Genomic DNA, 19,621 nt, shown 5'->3' with positions numbered 1-19,621 from the left:
TTCTATAGTCCGATTTTTAATTCGACGGAATTCTGACAGCTGTCATTTTTTGACAATTCAGATGTAATAAGCCTTTTTTGCTTTGAATTATTAATAAATAATATGAAATGAAATTTCATCAAGTACAACTTACAAGAATGAACTATTGTTTGTTTTGTCAATTCAATGTACACTAATTATTATGTACATTTTAGAGTTTAAATAGAAAAAAACGTGTTTTTAACACAGTAAAACAACATATTTTCTTAAACGAAAATATGTATTGATCATCAATCATCATTATCGTCGTCATAATCAACTTGGATTATAAAATTGGCATCTTGTTAAATTGGTTATTTTATGAACCTAAGATTTTATTAACAAAAGGATTTTCATAAAAAAGGTTTGTAACCCATGGATTATTGGCCAGGGAGTCCAGTAATAGAAAAATAATTTCCCAATTTTTTTTGTAACTTCAAAAATATGATAATAAAAATTCAAATAACCATTTTGAAATGATCAGTACATTTTTAAGCCTTAGTTTTTCAAGTGAAACCTTGAATTCAAGAAAGGATTATTTTTAAATTTGTGAAAATGCTCTCCATTCATAATGGGAATGTTTCAATGTTGACAACACTTCTGAAATGTCAAAATTCCGTCGAATTAAAAATCAGAGTTTAGTTTGTTTTTACATATTAAAAAAAATGTGCATGTAGAAAATCAATTTCACATGATGCTGTTAATGCACACAAAAATATATTCGTTGATATTCACACCGTTTAGTAATTTACAAATGTCTTCCAATGTTCCAGTGAAACGTGTCTGACATTTTTTTACCTTTCATAATTATGAAAGGGCAATGAACTCTCTTTTCTTAGGAAAACATGAGGAAAACACTTTAAGGTGGTGGAGAGAGACACATTAAATGGTTACTCGTCTCAACTTTCGTTGAGCGCTATAAGCTCACAGAATCGGACTCCAATAATTTGTCTAGTCTATGGCCTATGCCGGTGTCAATGTCATTTGATTGTCAACACTGTCAATCTCACAGACAGATTGATGTGTCGTCAATCTAATCTGTGCGTCAATCAGCTGTTTGTTGCTGAGCTGTCTGCTCGCTGCTATTTATTGTTTCTTTCGTATTGTTATCTTTATTTTCACTGCATTACATGTTAACGCCAGTGCCAAGCAAACGGATTTTTCATAGTATGTGATCCATTTTGATAAGCTTTTTACTACGTTCTTATTTATTGTGTATTAAACAAAATAATTTAAATGAATTTGTGATCATGAACAGAATCAAGAGCAATACTAATTCTAGAACAATGAAGGGTTCGAAGGGCTCCAGCGATATCAAGTCGGATGATTATCGTCTCGTCGCCAACGGCACGAAGCCTCCAGACATTAAGTATGAAAAAGAAAATTCATGGGTGGCTGGTGTGCAAATGTTTTTGTCGTTTTTACTCGCCGGTTTCGGGATGGTGGCAGCAAGTCTGCTACTCGACTATGTGCAACACTGGACCGTGTTCAAGAAAGTATCGGAAGTGTATATTTTAGTGCCTGCACTCCTCGGGTTGAAGGGTAACTTAGAAATGACACTAGCATCGAGACTCTCCACGCACGCACATCTCGGACACTTAGAAACCAGTTTGGGCTCATTGGTGATGGGAAATTTGTGTTTAATACAGTGTCAAGCAGTTCTTGTTGGATTCTTAGCAGCCTCTGCGGCTGTTGCTATGGGCTGGATACCCAAAGGCCAGTTTGATATCCACCATGCACTGTTATTGTGTGCATCAAGTGTTCTCACGGCATCATTCGCTAGTTTCGTACTTGGATTAATCATGATAGGTGTTGTTGTTGTGTCTAGGAAGATAAATATAAATCCAGACAACATTGCCACACCTATAGCCGCTAGCCTGGGTGATTTAACAACCTTGGCACTGTTGTCTTGGATAGCTTCTCATTTGTATTTGTCTATTGGCACAAGCGTAATACTGCCATCTATTATTATCATCGCTGGTGCAGTTGTCGTGCCTCTTTGTGGTTATATTGCTTGGAAAAACAACTTCACTAGGCAGGCTCTAGATGAAGGATGGGTTCCTGTTGTGTCTGCCATGGTCATAAGCAGTGCAGGTGGACTAATATTGGACTACACAGTGTCCAAATATGACGGGATAGCAGTGTATCAACTAGTCATAAATGGTATAGGAGGCAACATGGTAGCAGTGCATGCGTCAAGGATGTCAACATCACTGCATACTGGGGAGAAGGAAGGGTCAGCTATCAGTAATACTACTAAATTGCTCCTTTTAATGGTAATACCAGGACAGTTAATATTCATTTATACCATAGGCTACCTGAGGGCTGGCCACACTTCCATGACCCCTACATTTATATTCTTCTACATGTCTGCTGCTATGTTGCAAGTGTTCTTGTTGTTACTTATTAGTCATTACATGGTGTTGTTTATGTGGAAGCTAGGTATGGACCCTGATAACTCAGCCATACCTTATCTGACTGCATTGGGAGATTTACTAGGTACTGCATTATTAGGTGTAGCTTTCAGGGTCTTGGATATGATTGATGATGATGATGCAGACTTAGGAGAATGATCTATTCATTCTCCTAACTCTGCATTATCATCACTAATCATTATCTATACTTATTTGCAGAAAAAGTTATATTTTTGCTGTATTGTTAATAAATAGTAAGAATTTTGTATCATATCAACTACTATGTATTCTAATGTGATTGTTAGTATTTGGAATTTTGTTATCTTTAGTAACTTAGGTTTCAGTTCAAAATTATGTGGCATTATCCATGCTCAATTGGTTAGTCACATTTTATTGCAACAACCTTGTGATAGGCATGTGCACACAATTATATTACTTTAAGGTAATTTAAATGCTTAAATAAAATGATAATAAAACATTTTCCTCAAGTTTGGGATTATATTTTAAAGTGTCTTCATTAAAATTCAAGTAGGACAACTAAATAAATGTAATTTAAAATGTAACTGAACAGTTTCAAAATTCTAGGTTCTTATGAATTTTGATATCTAGATAACCCCTTTTATTTTATGTAATTATTTGTTATTCCAATATGTATAGAAGACATGGTTTATGTAATACAATGTAAATCTAACTTCTTCATAACATACTAGTTTGTAAGTCTCACAAAAGTCTATAATTTGTGCCATGGAACTTTGTGTACCTACTTCAGAGCTTAGATTAATTAATCTAAGCTTCAGAGATTTTTACACTCTAGGACCAAAAATTCGGAATTGACTTTATTTATAAAAGACATGCTGTAAAAATAGCACCTTCAGTATTCTAATTTTGCTTGTAAAGTTAAATTATTACTTTTTGTAATATAATAATTTATTTTTAAAGATGACTAATAAATAATAGTAAATATTGGTGCTATTCTCTGTAAGTACTTATTTTTTTAAGTAAAATAAGATGCAATATTAAGACAGTCTAAAATATGTACTTTTTAAACAGAGGCTTTTATGATAAACGCTTTGAAGTGTTTTTGTGGAACGTGCATAGATAAGCACTAAAATAAATTTTTATCTTATGTATTTGTGTATTTAATGTTTACCTGCTTATGTAAGTTGAAAATCTTAAAATCTACGAATCTTTATCTGTTAACGAATAGGTGATAAAAATGAAACAAATAACATTTTGATTTTGTGTTTATTGTCTTATACTAGTCATTTACTTGACTTCACGTAACCTCCTCACAGCGGACCTGCATGATGACGCAGCTGTGGTTGAGAACACCCAGGCGCCACCGGCTACTGTCCTTTTGCAGCGCTTGCATGACCAGATGCCAACGCAAGAACGCTTCATGGCATCCTGAAATGAAATTTACAGTTAGTAATCTTATATTGACAATAACAAACACATTTTTAAACACAGGAATTTAATTGTTTTTTTTTTTTATGTGACAGGAGGCAAACGATTTAATTGGTTTATCAATATCTTAACCACCCTGTTCATAAACAGGAAAATGCACTGAATGCATTATAAATTACCTAATTATTGAAAACAAAATAATTATAAAATTAGTGATGTTGTCTCTGTGTACCAAATGTTAATTTGATCATAAAGAAGAGAAAAAACATTTGAGGTTATAACCAGTGTTATAATAGCCATAATCCAGTTAGTTTTCTTGAGTAGATGAAGGTATTTACCAAAAACATGTTAATTGTAATGACTTATTACATTAGAAAGATGATATGATTTGTATTTATTGGAACCAGATTAATAAATTAATTACAGTAAACATTATTGTGCAATAATTAGAAAGACTAGTAAAGTTAAATACTATTTTAGAGTACATTAGGCTACATAATGGTGTTTATTTATGAAGATTGGTAAGTGGGTAAAATATTTGGGGAAGAAAACTTAGCCATCGTGTAGCAAGCGTAAAAGGTGCAGGTAGTAATTTATAAAATAAAAAAATATCACTTTTGTTTAAACTAACCTCAAAATGTAAACAAAGACAATTCCACGAAATTGTACACAAAAATTACGGTTCTAAGAGGGGAATTGGGAAAGCTAACACAAAATGTAATGTTTAATAGAGTTGTAAACGGAATAAGACGATAATTATGTACACTAACCTTTCCACAGAAGGAGCAAGTGTATTTGGCGTGTTGGGTCACTTCCATCTTCTTGACCATTTTACGCAGGGAAGCACCGTAACGGGTTCCATATTTGCCAGTGATTCCGACCTTCTTTGTACGCTTGGCCTGTAATAATTCACAACATTGAGTGTAAAACACTTGCACTTCATTTCGAAAACTTGTCACCAAATTGCAAAATTTCGTGACTTATTACGAAAATATTAACCACGTAGAAATATTTTAACTATGCACATTTAAATAAACACTATTATTTTTATAATTTACAAGTGATTGGTGCAATTTTTATGAATTTAATTCTCACCATTTTTGCTAAACCTGCCTAACACTTGACAGACAACAGAAAGAAAGAGCGGCTTTGACGTTGTCAAAAACGTCAATAGTGAAACTGACAGCTACAGCTAAACTGAGACCTTGTGGCCCACGGATTTTTAAGAAAATTAAAAAGAAATTATAATCCGTAAATGACTGTTACACGTAATATGACATAAAACTCACACAAGTGTTTTACATTATGTTCAGCCCCCCTAGACAAAACGCACTTTTTGATCGAATCGAATCCGTCAAAACTCCGTACAAAAAAGGGGCTTTTCGACCACTTTTCGACTGGTTTGCGAATATAATTTGCACTTTGTCTAGACCCACTGTTAGGTTCTGATAGTTTTCATGTGACGTTAAAATAACGTTAAACAAACATCAACGAAATATTTTTTCAAAAATCCGCAGGCCTCAAAACTTGGGCCAACAATTTTTTTCTTTCGATTATGTGTAGAGATTTTTTAACGAAAAATTTTTGGATTAGATTGAATTTCCATTATATTTGTATGTTTAATGTGAAATTAATTATGTATTTCATCCATCAGTGAAGAATCATTGATGAACTTACAGTAAAAAAATGTTCTATGAATTAGTCACAAAACCGATTTTTATTTTTGTTACGACCCTACCGTAAAATCCGTAAAAAAAATCAATGATTGACATTTGATGTCATTTTCGACGTTTCGTTGACGATTTTGATTTTATTCAACGACCTACAAGTTGGAGAAGGTCGATCTCACGGATAATAAACCGTCCTGATCACCTGGACGGCTTAGATTTAGTGCAATTCTAAACAGAAAAATGTTGCGAACGATTGTTTTACGAAACCAGGCGCTGAGCAGTGGCTTAAAAAAGGCTGTACGATCCAATGTGACGAGATGTATGAGTACAGAGTTAGCCAGAAGGAAACATTCTAACAAGTAAGTGCCCTTTAGATACTGGTTACAGTCATCCAAAACACTATTTATAAATATTTACTACGTGGGTAAGTCATCATTATTGAAACACAGGTTAAACTAGATATTTTTCCCGTACCAAGTTTGCGGTGTCAGTTGCATAACCAAAACGTCAATGTTCTTCACCTTGTAATTGACATTTAGCGGAAGCAAGAATGCCGGCAATTCCACGTGAACATATCATCAAATGAGATTACTATACCTAAACAAACAACTAGAACAGAAATAGATTCTTATAACGTACTAACAATATAAATGCTTGTAGTCTTATACTTGTCTGTTACATTCAGGTTATTGACTCCATCACAGTCAAACAAAGTCATAGACCAGCAATGGACGCTGCAGCTAAGACAGTACTCGAGCTTGCCGTCACACACAAAAGTCAACCTGCCTGCCCTTTCACCCACCATGGAGAATGGTTCCATTGTCAGCTGGGAAAAGAAGGAGGGTGACAAACTCAGTGAAGGTATGCACAGATTATGATTTAATTTGCCCTACCACAAGGCAAAAGCAAGCACACATAGTGCCTTGTAACAGGATTATTGTTATGTTATTTATCTAATCAAAAGTATTGTGCTGTCTGTCTCAAAAAGATAAATGTGTGATAAACTTGCTATTTATAAGTGCAAATATTAGATGAGAAACAATTAGCATTTATTCTAATTCACATGTTTTACTTCTGCCCAAAGATTTGCTTTTGTGAAAAATATATATCCTTATGTGTAAATGAAGGTCATCTGATAAAGTCACATTCAGCACTGATGTATCAATCATGATAGTGATAGTGATATTTATGATGATTATGTAAATGTTATTGGATACTAAATGCAGGGCTAGACTGCTTGATATCCTTCAAAGAACCAGTGATGTAGAAAATGTTTTTTTTTTATTTAGAAGTTTCTTAATAATTAGGAGCAAACTTTCCTAGTCTCCTTCTTTTGGTAAATAAATACTCTTATCATGTTCTAAATGAATTTAAATTCTACCTACATCTACAGGATCTACATGCTTATGTTTTAGGTGATCTACTTTGTGAGATTGAAACCGACAAGGCCACCATGGGCTTTGAAACTCCTGAAGAAGGTTTTCTGGCCAAGATTCTGATCCCTGCTGGCACCAAGGGAGTCCCAGTGGGCCAGTTGCTCTGCATCATTGTGGAGAACCAGGCTGATGTCGCTGCTTTCGCTGACTTCAAGGATGATGGTATGATGATGATGGTACTTGATTTGTACCTATTTTGAACACATCATTTTGTGGTTGTGTGACTTGGGTTTATTAACTGAGAATGTTGAATGAAATGAAATCCCTGGGTCCATTCATTTGTACCTATTTTGAGCACATTTTGTAGTTGTGTGACTTGGGTTTATTAACTGAGAATGTTGAATAAAATGAAATCCCTGGGTCCATTTCAATTCCATCAGATATTAATTTATAACAAATAATGGTTACATAAAGTTTACATTGCACATTGTTACATTACAGGGATATTTACATTACAGATTTCATTTTTGCCTTTATATAAATTTTCTAATTCATATTAATGATGTGTGATCCAAGTGATGTTTTTGTATCCCAGTTTTTTTTTTTTTCATTTTAATTAATACATTAAAGTTTTATACAAAAAAAAGGCATGAATTCCATTAGGTAATTAAGAAAACCCAATTGAATTTGGTAACTATTAATATCATTTACATAATAATCATCTGCATGAATAACCTTCCCTTTTATTCAGGTTCAGGAGCTCCATCAAAGCCTACTCCAGCCAAAAAAGGTTTATATTAAACTTTTTTATTTTGTATTTACTGTTAACTGTGTAAAAGCATGGTATTTAAAAAAAAGTACAACAGGCAAGTGTAAATTAGCAGTAAATTGACATAAAATGTGAATGCATTCAGCTTGCTACAATACTTAGATGCACTTTCATATTAGACTAGCAGTGCGATACTCTCAGTTCTTGTCGCTTTTTTGATGCAGACACAATGATAACACAACACTTGCCACAATCTATCAATCAATCAATACCGGCCGATATTTCTGTCGCTGTCTCATATTATTTGTGTGTTCTACACATGCTTTTTTATTAGATACAGTAGCTCCATACCGGACGTTTCACTGCCCTCCGATCGTGCGAGGATTATGGGTGCACGATCCAATATGGACGTGCGTGACCATGCGCGTATACAGGGTGTTAGGTAAATGGGTATATGAGCCGACACTAGCCCATGTTGACATGGCCATATAAATGGTATGGTGAAGTCAGAAAATTGATATCTTCATTTTAATTATTTTAATTTTCATACAAATCGGATTTTATAAAATTTATTTTATATGAAAATTAAAATGATGATATCAAATTTCTGACTTCACCATACCATTTATATGCCCATGTTAACATGGGCTAGTGTCAGCTCATATACCCATTTACCTAACACCCTGTATAGCGGGGAGGCTGCGTGCCCTACACACCAGAAAATCATAGAATTACTAATTTATTATCATTTACATACCAATCCCAACCCACGCGCTCCTTCATGTGAGTTTTCAGCCTCCCTGGAAAATAACCCTAGATACGCTAATGGACGTGAGACGCACGCAATCAGATGATCTGATTCAGATCGCGGTAGATCGTCCGGTATGTGACCCGGCTTATTGAATTGCTGAAAATCGTTACTTCAATAATAATTATGTATAAGCTGTCTGCTATAATAGTCTGTGATGTGTAAAGTGACATAGGTAATATGTTTTAATTATACTACCCGTTCGCGCTAAGTTTGCCGGTCCGTGGAATGTGCGTCCCCTTCCCCAACCGCGATTAAACGCAATTAGTTACTGATAAAACGCAATTAACTTATTTTACGCAAATACACATTTTTTATCAATAATAATAAATAAAAAATATTTTAAATATAGTTTGATAAAGTTATAGACGCTTTCCTTCGAGTGACGTCATAATAATATCGCCAGCGGTAAACTTAAAGCGAACGGATAGTAGCTGCCTGCCTAAACAAACTGAGGTTATAAAACTTTGTGTACCTTCAGCCGTAGCCGCTCCCGCGCCGGCTGCAGCGGCCCCGGCTGCCCCTGCCGCGCCCGTTGCCCCCGCGCCCGCGGCCCCCGCCGCCCCCGCTGCGCCAGCTCACGACCCGTCCAGCAGGATCTACGCCAGCCCCATGGCTAGACGGCTGGCTGAGATCAAGAACATCCGACTTGGTGGTGAGTGGAACAATTTATCTTAAAGCCCGGTCTGTAAGCACGTAGAATTTTGTCCAATGACCCCAAGCTACCCATCCTTATCGCTCGCCCGTAATTATGTTGCTGTCGCGCTCGCACCCTCACTGCGGGCGCCCGTCGCACAGTCGCGACAGCAATATAATTACGCGCGAGGGATAAGGATGGGTAGCTTGGGGTCATTGGACAAAATTCTACGTGCTCACAGACCAGACTATAGTAACTGTGGTCCCATCCCAGACACCATACGTCGGCTTAAGAAGTGGCGGTATATTTTATTTCGACAATTAGTCTGAAAACAAACCCGAAATTATGAAAAAGAAAGGCCTGTCTCCGCTGGAAGAATTGCACTAAATGATGAAAAGAATTCACCTCATCTGCTTATAGTTGTTAATGACTGATCGCATGATACAACCACAAAACAAAAAAAACTGCCTGACTATTGACGACATTTTTTTCTTAAAAACTAGAAACTACAGTTTGTAGGTTGAGATTGGCCATTATTGGTTGAGAACTGAACTTCGCTGAACTACGAGTAATTCACATATCTCTTGTCTACTGCAGTGGAGCGAAGATTCTAAGTAATCCTAATAGTTGATATTGGCGCAGTTTCGCCCTGCTTCTCTCTTCTAATCGACATTCACCTAAGCATTTTGTCTCTATTTATCTAAGTGATTGTTTGTTTCGTCTCTAGTAAAATTGATTTCCAATGGGATACATGTTTGACCTTTTGCAAGTACGAATTAAATGATGTCGCTTAATGTTTAGAAATATCTTATCATTCGAATTCTTATGAATTACATTAAGTTTACATTTAGATCTTATCATTCAAGACATTCATGAATCACATGTCTAGCACTAGCCGAAAATGTTATCTTGTATTGTTTTATCATGAATGTGATCACGCAAAATAAAGAAGCTAAAAGAGAGCTAAGAATGTGATACCAGTTTTGTAACTAAAATAAATAAAAAAATGATCAAACCAGAACAGAATGATATGATGAGTTTACAAATTCAAATACATTTTTTTATTTAAATGATATTTCTCTAGCTAAGTAAGCTTATATGATTGTGTTATGAGTGGGTTCATCACAAAACAATCTTCCACTATCAATAACGAAAAATATATAGTATGAGCAGCGTATGCGTGTGACGCTTTTCCACCCGCCCGGCTTTATGCACCCGCGTAAATTTTAGCTTAGACCTTAAATATACCTTTCAAGACTAAGCAGACTCGTAACAATGCAATCAATCAACCCCCACACATATTAGACTCAAAATTGTAGCCTACAAAATTCCATGACATCGACAGGGCAAGGCTCAGGCTTGTACGGCTCTCTGAAGAGTGGCGACCTCGCAGGAGCGGCTGCGGCGCCGTCGCTCCCACCGCCACCGGCGCCCGCTCCCGGCGCCACATTCGTGGACCTACCCCTGTCTGGCATGAGGGAGACCATCGCTAAACGCCTGTCTGCCGCCAAGCAGACCATCCCGCATTACCAGCTGTGCGCCACGGTTAATGTGGAGAAGACGCTAGCTATGAGGAAGGCGGTCAACGAACGGCTGGCCGCTGAGAAGGTCGATGTCAAGGTAAGTTGGTGATGATAAATGATTATTTATTTGCATTTGAAAAAGGGCACACTTACATTTGGAATGTAGCAGAAATAACAGGGTTTTAGAATAGAATAGAATTACTTTATTCAGCATGTAATATTCACATGTATTTTCTTCACTTATGTGTAATATTATTGACCCAAGGGAAGTTAGGCTGAGTTGCACCATCTTACTTTTACTTTAATAAACGTCAAAAAACTGTCAAACTCCATATAAAAAACACCGGTTATGGTTATGTAGTTACGGTTACAGTAAGTTGATGAAACTCAGCTTTAATGTCAAAACATTTGTGACGAAAAATGGCGTCAGCAGTAATAGCAGTTGGAATTTGATTATGGTCACTTGTAGAGATTGGACATAAGCAAGTCTTGGAAACATTGTTAATTAATTTTTCCAACGATATAATGTATGATCTAATTATTTTTCAGGTGTCCGTCAACGACTTCATTGTGAAGGCCGTAGCAGCGGCTTGCAAGCGGATACCCACTGTCAACTCTCACTGGATGGAATCTTACATTAGACAGTCAGTATTTTATATTCTTTTTGTGCCATTTGAATGTGACTCTCGTGTCTTTATGATGTTTAAAATAGGGTTTTTGTTTAGTTTTTTTATCGACTTCGTCATCACTTACCATTAGGTGACATTGAGAACAAAATAAAGGAATTTATATGTTACAGAGCATAATGGCTCTCTCTTTGTTCAGACGACAGTATTTCAGAACCCATTTTTGTTGCAAATTATCTTCTATTACAACTACAAAAGTATCTGAAGTATTTAGTATGAAGCACTATTTTCTGTATATAAACTTGCCTGCCTTTGTGCCTTTGATCAAAGAGTTTGTTTCCCATATTAATATTGTGACTTTAACCCACACACTGTCTGTGTACCAATAAATAAAATATATTTCCAGATTCTCAAACGTAGACGTGAGCGTAGCAGTAGCCACGCCTACCGGCTTGATCACGCCCATCGTATTCAACGCGGATTCGCGCGGAATCATCGACATCTCCAAGGCCGTCAAGGAGCTGGCCCAGAAGGCTAAGGAGGGCAGACTAGCGCCGCAGGAGTACCAGGGCGGCACCGTCACTGTCTCCAACCTGGGGATGTATGGTGAGTGTTGGGATGTTACATTAGTGTTCAACGCGGAGTCGCGGGATCATCGACATCTCCAAGGCCGTCAAGGAGCTGGCCCAGAAGGCTAAGGAGGGCAGACTAGCGCCGCAGGAGTACCAGGGCGGCACCGTCACTGTCTCCAACCTGGGGATGTATGGTGAGTGTTGGGATGTTACATTAGTGTTCAACGCGGAGTCGCGGGATCATCGACATCTCCAAGGCCGTCAAGGAGCTGGCCCAGAAGGCTAAGGAGGGCAGACTAGCGCCGCAGGAGTACCAGGGCGGCACCGTCACTGTCTCCAACCTGGGGATGTATGGTGAGTGTTGGGATGTTACATTAGTGTTCAACGCGGAGTCGCGGGATCATCGACATCTCCAAGGCCGTCAAGGAGCTGGCCCAGAAGGCTAAGGAGGGCAGACTAGCGCCGCAGGAGTACCAGGGCGGCACCGTCACTGTCTCCAACCTGGGGATGTATGGTGAGTGTTGGGATGTTACATTAGTGTTCAACGCGGAGTCGCGGGATCATCGACATCTCCAAGGCCGTCAAGGAGCTGGCCCAGAAGGCTAAGGAGGGCAGACTAGCGCCGCAAGAGTACCAGGGCGGCACCGTCACTGTCTCCAACCTGGGGATGTATGGTGAGTGTTGGGATGTTACATTAGTGTTCAACGCGGAGTCGCGGGATCATCGACATCTCCAAGGCCGTCAAGGAGCTGGCCCAGAAGGCTAAGGAGGGCAGACTAGCGCCGCAGGAGTACCAGGGCGGCACCGTCACTGTCTCCAACCTGGGGATGTATGGTGAGTGTTGGGATGTTACATTAGTGTTCAACGCAGAGTCGCGCGATCATCATCTCCAAGGCCGTCAAGGAGCTGGCCCAGAAGGCTAAGGAGGGCAGACTAGCGCCGCAGGAGTACCAGGGCGGCACCGTCACTGTCTCCAACCTGGGGATGTATGGTGAGTGTTGGGATGTTACATTAGTGTTCAACGTTGAGTCGCGCGATCATCGACATCTCCAAGGCTGTCACGGAGAAAAGGTTACTCCGTTACCAACTCTAATAATTGATCTTGATATATCATATGTTTTGGTGCCTCTTTGCGCTATTTCGGAGCCCCTTGGCCTCAAGAACGAATTACCTTTTCTCCTCACCTACAAATTAGTGCCTTTCTTCAGTTCACAAAATAAATATCCATTTTATTTTTGATACCAAATAAATAAACCGTTTAAGTCTTTCAAATGCCGTTTTCGCTAAGTAAAACAAATGTCAGTTACTCGACCAACTGGAAACTTACGGATCATTTTATTCCAGGAATCACCATGTTCAACGCGATCATCAACCCGCCCCAGTCGTTAATATTGGCCTGCGGCGGCCTACAGGAGCTCGTCATTCCTGACAAAAACGAACCCCAAGGGTAAGTCAAACTAAAATTAGGCAAAACTGTTTGCCATATCCGGTTACTATCCCCTGCGAAGTTTCATAAGTATAAGTATTCCTTTTTAAAAAACAGACATTCAATTCTATCCGAAATTATTACTTGAAATATGTGAAGATTCAGGCCTGCCTACGCTCACCGTGTAGGCTAAATCTTTCACTTGCCTCTGATAAAATCGTGCTCTTGTAATAGTGATCTACAATGACCTTATGATGAAGAATACGACGACGATGATGATTGTAATGATGATGATGATGTTTCTTGTTAGTCGGCCGTTTGGTGTAGTCAGTGTAGTGGTTCGAAACGGACTACTATTCCGGAGGTAGCGGGTTCGATCCCCGCACAGTACAAACATTTGTGTGCATGAACATATTTGTTTGTATTGGACTGGGTATTTTCTATGTATAATAAGTATGTATTTACAAAAAAAAGCATTTAAGTATGTTTATATCCGTTGTCTAGTACCCATAGTACAAGCTTTGCTTAGTTTGGGACTAGAAGCGCAGTGTAAAATGCCCAAGGATATTTATGTATTCATTTATTATTCTCCAGATTCCGGACCGCAAAGTTCGTGACGTTCACCGCGTCGGCCGACCACCGGGTGATCGACGGCGCGGTGGGAGCGCAATGGATGAAGGTCTTCAAGGACTGCCTCGAGGACCCCGCTAACATCATCCTGTAGGTCCGCACCAGGGTTCCAAAGCATAGTATAGTTTCATAATTATCAAGATAATCTTAAAAACTGATATTTGTACAGGCGACAGCACATCAAACTGTACGGTTTTGTTGCAAAGTCAGCTTATTACAACTACTTAAAATGACGCAGAGTTTAGCGTGCTGTCGTTTGTACCCTTTGTACGTTGCGACACATTTTTACATTTCTGACATGTCAACTTGGCGACAATGATGCAAAAAAGACATCACAAAAAAAACTCGGCAAAAAAACCTGTATTTGATCATTATCTTGGTAATTAATCCTGAAGAACCCTGCCACCAGCCGGTTACTGAGTGGAGTAGCTCACATCTCTGGTAAAAAAGCACGAATATTTTTATGTCACATCAATTTTGTAACATTTTTTAAACGTAATGTGTAAAAGTAACATTTTTATATCGATAACAATCAGTGAATAAGAATATTAACTTTTTTTTATGTATTTTTAAGGCGATCATGTAATATTTTATTTCGTTTTACTTTTTAAATATTTTTTCAATTATTTTTATTGTAAATAACTACAAATAAGCTATCTGTGTAATTATAAGTGTTAATTTTTTCTATTTTTTATCTCCCAGAGATGTCTGCTAATCCGATTAGGTAATTTTAATCAGAGTGTAATATTTTGTTACATTGTAATTTAATGTTACATTACACTGTGTTGTCCTTCGATTGATGTAAATATTATTCGTTCCACTTTATTATTTTGTTAATAATTGAGAATTAAATGAATGAAAGTTCCTTATTTTAAGGAGTGATGTATTTTGTTAGGTATAGCGAATCTTAGTGTAACTTTTGCATCACTTGAAGGGCAGGCGGCTGTTAAGACGATTAAGTGATTATTTATTTAGTGAAATAAGGAATGACCGTACAATGAATATTATGTATTCGGTACCCAGATGTTCCAAGTCGAAGGTAATCAGATGAATTTATACAAAATACCTGTCCTGGGATTGAAATCCACTTGTGTCGCGGTGTGCTTTGCTTATTCTTCTAAGGGACGCACAGCTGCATAGTTTTTGGTAAAGATAAACTAGTTCAACATGGGAACTCGAGCATTTTTACGCAAATTTTAATTATGTAGTTATTTTGGAGAATAGATCTACTTTTATTAGTAAACCTATTTATTTTATTATACAGTAATTCATAGGTATATATCGAGAGACACAACTAACTGGGTAGTTGAAATAGACGTGTAAATACGAAATTATAAACGAGTCATAATTCCATAAGGTCTTTTGTTAACACCATAATTTATAATGTTTTGATGCTGCCAGATGATTTTATGAACGTTAGTGGAATATATTTTATTTATAAATAAATACGTTGTTTTATTTCAAATTGATGTCACCGCCGAAAGAACAATACAGAAGTCTACATGCATTTAATTAACAAGTTCATCGACTTTAACGGCAGGTGGATAGCTCGCATTTATTACACGTTGTATTCATTTCCTGCAATAAAAATGTTAAATGTTACCGTTGTTCCGAAGTAGTGATAAGGCAAGTTATTTTTGGGACTATTTGTACAACCAATGCCCTGAAACCAATTGAATGACACTTTTCTCACCTGCTTAGTGTATGCCTGCTTGTTAAAATGACTATACTCGTAATATAAAACAAGTATATAATTAATTAACGACCCAACCTTATTATTAGGTCATGGCCATGCGTGTGGAAGCAAAGATAAATGTATGCGGATGGTATGCGGATTGTATGGAGAAATTAAATTAGCGCAATGGCGCTAGCTGTCTTGTCAGGGGCAAACTGTCACGCGGGACACGTCGCTGACATCAAATTAATACCTGACAACAGACATTAAATTACATTTTGCATACTTTTAACACCGAGCATAAAAGTTGGTAAGCTACTTACTCGTATGTAGTGTAGAGAGTAGTCATCTTCCAATATTTACTTACCCAAAATCGAGTCGATTTTCAGTATGTACCTAGGAGTCGTAGGAGTTCATTACTTATTTTGGTTAAGAGACTACTTTGGACTACTTGGTGCGTCTCTACTACTCACTTTAACATACACAGGGCTGATAAATCATTAAAATTCGCGATCTCATTATAAAGCATGATAGATAACAATTCTCTTCCTCTTTTATATTGTACCAAAAGTACTTACCAGTCCATCATCTGAAAGCTTAGTCTGAAAGATGCTATTTAAGCCATTTGTGTTGTTACAATCAGCTAATACTGGCTTGAACATGACTGACACCACGACAGAAGTAGACTCAGAGAACACTGAGGCCAAGAAGCCCGTGAAAGAGATCCCCGTGGTGCAAGACCAAGGATTCTTCCAGCACGACACCGGCGACACTTATGACGGCTTCTTCGAGGCTAAGAAGAAAGATAGAGTCGCCAAAATGCATGGTATCGTGCCCTATCTATATACCAGTCTATTTCTCAGTCAGTACTTAATTAAGGTCTATAGTGTCCATAGCAAAATTAGGATAAGCTTTACGATTAACCATTTGAACACAAAGAAAAGAACATGTTTGTTATCTAAAACTTCCCACAAGCTACCAAAATGCTAGTGATCCATCCAGTAGCGTGTGACTACGGCTGTAAAAGCCCTCCAAATCTTTATTGAATGTTTTGGTCTTTATCTATAGTTACTGGAGCGTAACGTAGTTCAATCCATCCCGTACGGAGACGTCACGGTCTATATGTTCAAATGGTTATTGCTTGCTTGCATTCGGTAATAACATTGTAAGTTTGTAATAGCGCTATCGCTTTTTGTTTTACTAGCTTGTAGTAGCGTAGCAGTTGCTGATAAATATTTTTTACGCTATTTGGGTAAGCCTATCTTTCAACGAAGTGTAGGCAGGCTCTAGGATGGACTGACGATCTGGTGAAGTTCGCGGAAAGCATCTGCGGGCAGCGCAAGACCGGTCGTTGTGGAAATCCTTATCCTTATCCTACCTCTCGTCATCCATTTTATATAAATTATATGTGTGTATTTATGTGTATATTTTGTATAAATATATATTATAATATTTTATGTATTATATTGTGTTTTTTGTAGCTTTTTAGCACCGCCTACTCAATATCTCTGTTTTGCTCAAGGTCAGCTGGTAGAGAATGACTTATGGCTTTAAGCTCGCCTTTTTGTACGTTACATTCTTATGTGTGTGCAAAAAGTCTTTAAATAAATAAATAAATCCTTGGGGGAGGCCTTTGTCCAATGGTGGACCTTATTTGGCTGAAACGAACGAACCTGTCTCTCTATAGGTCCAGGGCTGTATACCACGGTGGAAGGAGACACTTACATGGGCACGTGGGACGCGGACAAGCTAGGCGGGAACGACGAGGTGACTGTGGCCTTCACAGACGGCTCCCGTTACGAGGGGTTCTTCAAGGACTGGAGCTACTCTGGACGCGGAAGGCAGGTTTTATTGGTTCAAACTTACTAGTAGGTACTTATCCCCAGATACTTTTTAGATTGTATAGCTGTTTAGCATGAGATACTTACTTACGTAGAGGAAGTTTATAGAATTTGTGAATTTTTAACCCATCTGACTTTATGAGTGTAGCCAATACTTATGGCTTGGAGCAAGCTGCCCAATTAAACATAGAGTTTATTTTTCGAACTATTAATCAATGAAATGATCGTGCATGGTTCATCAGGACTTTCAGATTACTTCAGCTATTTGATTGCTTTCTTCATAACAATAATGTTTTCTCCTAAGGTACTACTACCCCGATGGCAGCATCCTAAGATGTGACTTCAGCGAAAATTCGCCTGTTGGTTTCTTAACTCTCTCAGACCCGAACGATCACATTTGGTTGGGCAAAGCCGAGCAAGGCTACGGCTGGTTCGAACCAGTGAACCACTTCTACGATATGCTGGAGAAGACCAAAGATTCCGGGAAGTCCAGACGTCGGCTGAAGAGCAGTGCACCAGACTCCAAGTCGTCTCCGTCGAAGTCTATTAAATCTATATCCAAAGTTAAATCTTAGGTCTAACTCAAACGTTAAAGACGAGAAAGAAGTGTTGTATTATTATTTATACTTACTTACTTACTTCTGAAAGTCATTAGGTATGCTTATCTTTATTTCTTTATAAATTAGTTACATAAATAAATTAGTTCTTACAAAACATACGTTTACGTCATTCGTAGTTATTCATCCCACCACACCTAAAACAGTACATAATGTCTTAACGATATCGCGTTAAGACCAGCAGTTGGTGTGCTTTTTGTTTCACACTTCGGTATAAACGTTAATTTCGTCACAGGCCCTTTACTTATTTAGCGGAAAGTGCGAGCAAGCTACAATCATTAAAGTAAACAGGACGGAGTGTGAACAGGGAAATGTTACCGGATTCAGTAATGGGTTACACTCTAAGTACTGTTACTTGCTCCTCCAGTTAAAATACACACTCCATGCGACACTTCACCATTTGAACCCACTTATCTTACGGTGTAGCAAGCGCATACAATCGGAAACAATTTATAAACTTATTAGTAGGATATTTTTATTGCGCTTTATCTGGTAAAACTTTCCACGAGTAATTCGGCGGAGTGAGGAATAATTAATTAACAGTATGCTCATTCTGATCACACACTATCATTGTTAATTTTATTGACCCAAAGATTAAGTAGGTAGTCGTTTCATTAACATACTGTGCCAAGAATACGCCATATAACCGCTTGATATGGTCACCACAATTTTCGCACGGCAACATAAGGAATGATGGCAATTTGCACGGTCAAAAACAGAAGTCAGACGGCCTGCCGCCTACATGTGACTGTGACACGAAACATTAGAAATAAAATGTTTGCTTTGTGTTTTGGCCTCGAATGTACGCCCACAAGTTGCACTTGAGCGTCCAGCGTATCGAGACCTATAAGTTTAGGAGGAGTACTTTAAGCTTAGTCACTTTCGAATTCACGCGAGGAGAGGGGTAGGTCTTATTAAGGTGGTAGAAGCTAGTTGTAGGAGCGGCTGACTGCGTGACTCGGTGCCGTGTATCTTGTGAAGCAACGCCGCTTGCCGTAATTAGTAATTAGGCAGAATATCGCCTTGACGAACATTGATTTAGGCTGGAGTCATTAATATTGTGGTGCGCTATTACGCGTGTGCTGCGGTAGGTCTTTGCGGCAATGGTTTTATAAAGGCCAACAATCCAGTTCACTGTCTTTATAGTCCTATTAAAATTATTGTTTAGTAATAATATGATGGACTTTGTTTCAAGTCATGCGCAACAAACATCAAACAGAGAAATTGATTTCATTCAATCTCGTTATGAATAGGTAGAGTCACCCTTACCTATTTCTCTATTTACAGCAAGCAATTGATTCAAAAAGAAGAAAACTGCGTTTTCTTTTAATTTTATTAATTTCCACTAAGCTGTTTTTATTTACGGGAATGAGCAGCAGTTCTTAGACGAATCATCAATAAATGGAAAAAATACTTTTAGAAGGCTATAACCACCCCATGTTCATCCCCTGATGCAACGGAAACTACATACAGCGTCTTTCTGGGCACAAAATTGCACCTTATGGATTTGTAGTAGAAGCGAATTTACAACAAAAATGGTTAGTCTGACATATTGGAATGGAATGGAAAATAATGTAAGCAGAATAAAGTTTATGCAGCCTACTTCTCTACG

The 19,621-nt window shown here is 37.9% G+C and overlaps 4 protein-coding genes across 5 annotated transcripts; 3 read left to right on the top strand and 1 right to left on the bottom strand.

Annotated features, from left to right (window-relative positions):
- Positions 1-1,067: 1,067 nt before the first annotated feature.
- On the top strand, positions 1,068-2,940 carry LOC135078924 (solute carrier family 41 member 1-like). Its single transcript, XM_063973522.1, has 2 exons — positions 1,068-1,185; positions 1,277-2,940. Exon 2 carries the CDS (start codon positions 1,305-1,307, stop codon positions 2,589-2,591), a length of 1,287 nt encoding a protein of 428 aa, XP_063829592.1. The 5' UTR covers positions 1,068-1,185; positions 1,277-1,304; the 3' UTR covers positions 2,592-2,940.
- Positions 2,941-3,663: 723 nt separating this feature from the next.
- LOC135078930 (large ribosomal subunit protein eL43) lies at positions 3,664-5,046 on the bottom strand. The gene is made up of 3 exons (XM_063973530.1): positions 4,935-5,046; positions 4,610-4,738; positions 3,664-3,839 (listed from the first exon to the last, which is right to left on the bottom strand). Exons 1-3 carry the CDS (start codon positions 4,935-4,937, stop codon positions 3,699-3,701), a joined length of 273 nt encoding a protein of 90 aa, XP_063829600.1. The 5' UTR covers positions 4,938-5,046; the 3' UTR covers positions 3,664-3,698.
- A 574-nt stretch (positions 5,047-5,620) lies between these two features.
- Positions 5,621-15,322, top strand: LOC135078910 (dihydrolipoyllysine-residue acetyltransferase component of pyruvate dehydrogenase complex). 2 transcript variants are annotated; one of them, XM_063973485.1, is made up of 10 exons: positions 5,622-5,868; positions 6,195-6,370; positions 6,925-7,107; positions 7,637-7,675; positions 8,944-9,117; positions 10,445-10,719; positions 11,172-11,266; positions 11,655-11,854; positions 13,165-13,267; positions 13,841-15,322. In XM_063973485.1, exons 1-10 carry the CDS (start codon positions 5,750-5,752, stop codon positions 13,968-13,970), a joined length of 1,494 nt encoding a protein of 497 aa, XP_063829555.1. In that variant the 5' UTR covers positions 5,622-5,749; the 3' UTR covers positions 13,971-15,322. The 2 variants fall into 2 exon arrangements, with proteins under 2 accessions (XP_063829554.1, XP_063829555.1); XM_063973484.1 differs by lacking the exons at positions 7,637-7,675; positions 13,165-13,267; positions 13,841-15,322 and having other exon boundaries at positions 5,621-5,868; positions 11,655-12,439.
- A 445-nt stretch (positions 15,323-15,767) lies between these two features.
- LOC135078499 (MORN repeat-containing protein 4-like) lies at positions 15,768-18,047 on the top strand. The gene is made up of 4 exons (XM_063973041.1): positions 15,768-15,861; positions 16,195-16,377; positions 17,239-17,392; positions 17,697-18,047. Exons 2-4 carry the CDS (start codon positions 16,212-16,214, stop codon positions 17,965-17,967), a joined length of 591 nt encoding a protein of 196 aa, XP_063829111.1. The 5' UTR covers positions 15,768-15,861; positions 16,195-16,211; the 3' UTR covers positions 17,968-18,047.
- The last annotated feature ends 1,574 nt before the right edge of the window (positions 18,048-19,621 follow it).

This window comes from Ostrinia nubilalis, chromosome 15, assembly GCF_963855985.1.
Source record: "Ostrinia nubilalis chromosome 15, ilOstNubi1.1, whole genome shotgun sequence".
Lineage (NCBI taxonomy): Eukaryota > Metazoa > Arthropoda > Insecta > Lepidoptera > Crambidae > Ostrinia > Ostrinia nubilalis.
The sequence above is the reverse complement of the archived record's forward strand: the minus strand, read 5'-3'. Positions and strand labels throughout refer to the sequence as shown.

Bases quoted from the DNA above. Each gene is read 5' to 3' on its own strand.
- LOC135078924 (XM_063973522.1), top strand. From the start codon at position 1,305: ATGAAGGGTTCGAAGGGCTCCAGCGATATCAAGTCGGATGATTATCGT.
- LOC135078930 (XM_063973530.1), bottom strand. The intron at 3,840-4,609 runs GTTAGTGTACAT...ATTTCATTTCAG, and splicing joins CTTGCTCCTTCTGTGGAAAG to GATGCCATGAAGCGTTCTTG.
- LOC135078910 (XM_063973485.1), top strand. From the start codon at position 5,750: ATGTTGCGAACGATTGTTTTACGAAACCAGGCGCTGAGCAGTGGCTTA. The intron at 6,371-6,924 runs GTATGCACAGAT...CTTATGTTTTAG, and splicing joins GGGTGACAAACTCAGTGAAG to GTGATCTACTTTGTGAGATT. The intron at 9,118-10,444 runs GTGAGTGGAACA...TGACATCGACAG, and splicing joins CAAGAACATCCGACTTGGTG to GGCAAGGCTCAGGCTTGTAC.
- LOC135078499 (XM_063973041.1), top strand. From the start codon at position 16,212: ATGACTGACACCACGACAGAAGTAGACTCAGAGAACACTGAGGCCAAG. The intron at 16,378-17,238 runs GTATCGTGCCCT...GTCTCTCTATAG, and splicing joins TAGAGTCGCCAAAATGCATG to GTCCAGGGCTGTATACCACG. The intron at 17,393-17,696 runs GCAGGTTTTATT...TTTTCTCCTAAG, and splicing joins AGCTACTCTGGACGCGGAAG to GTACTACTACCCCGATGGCA.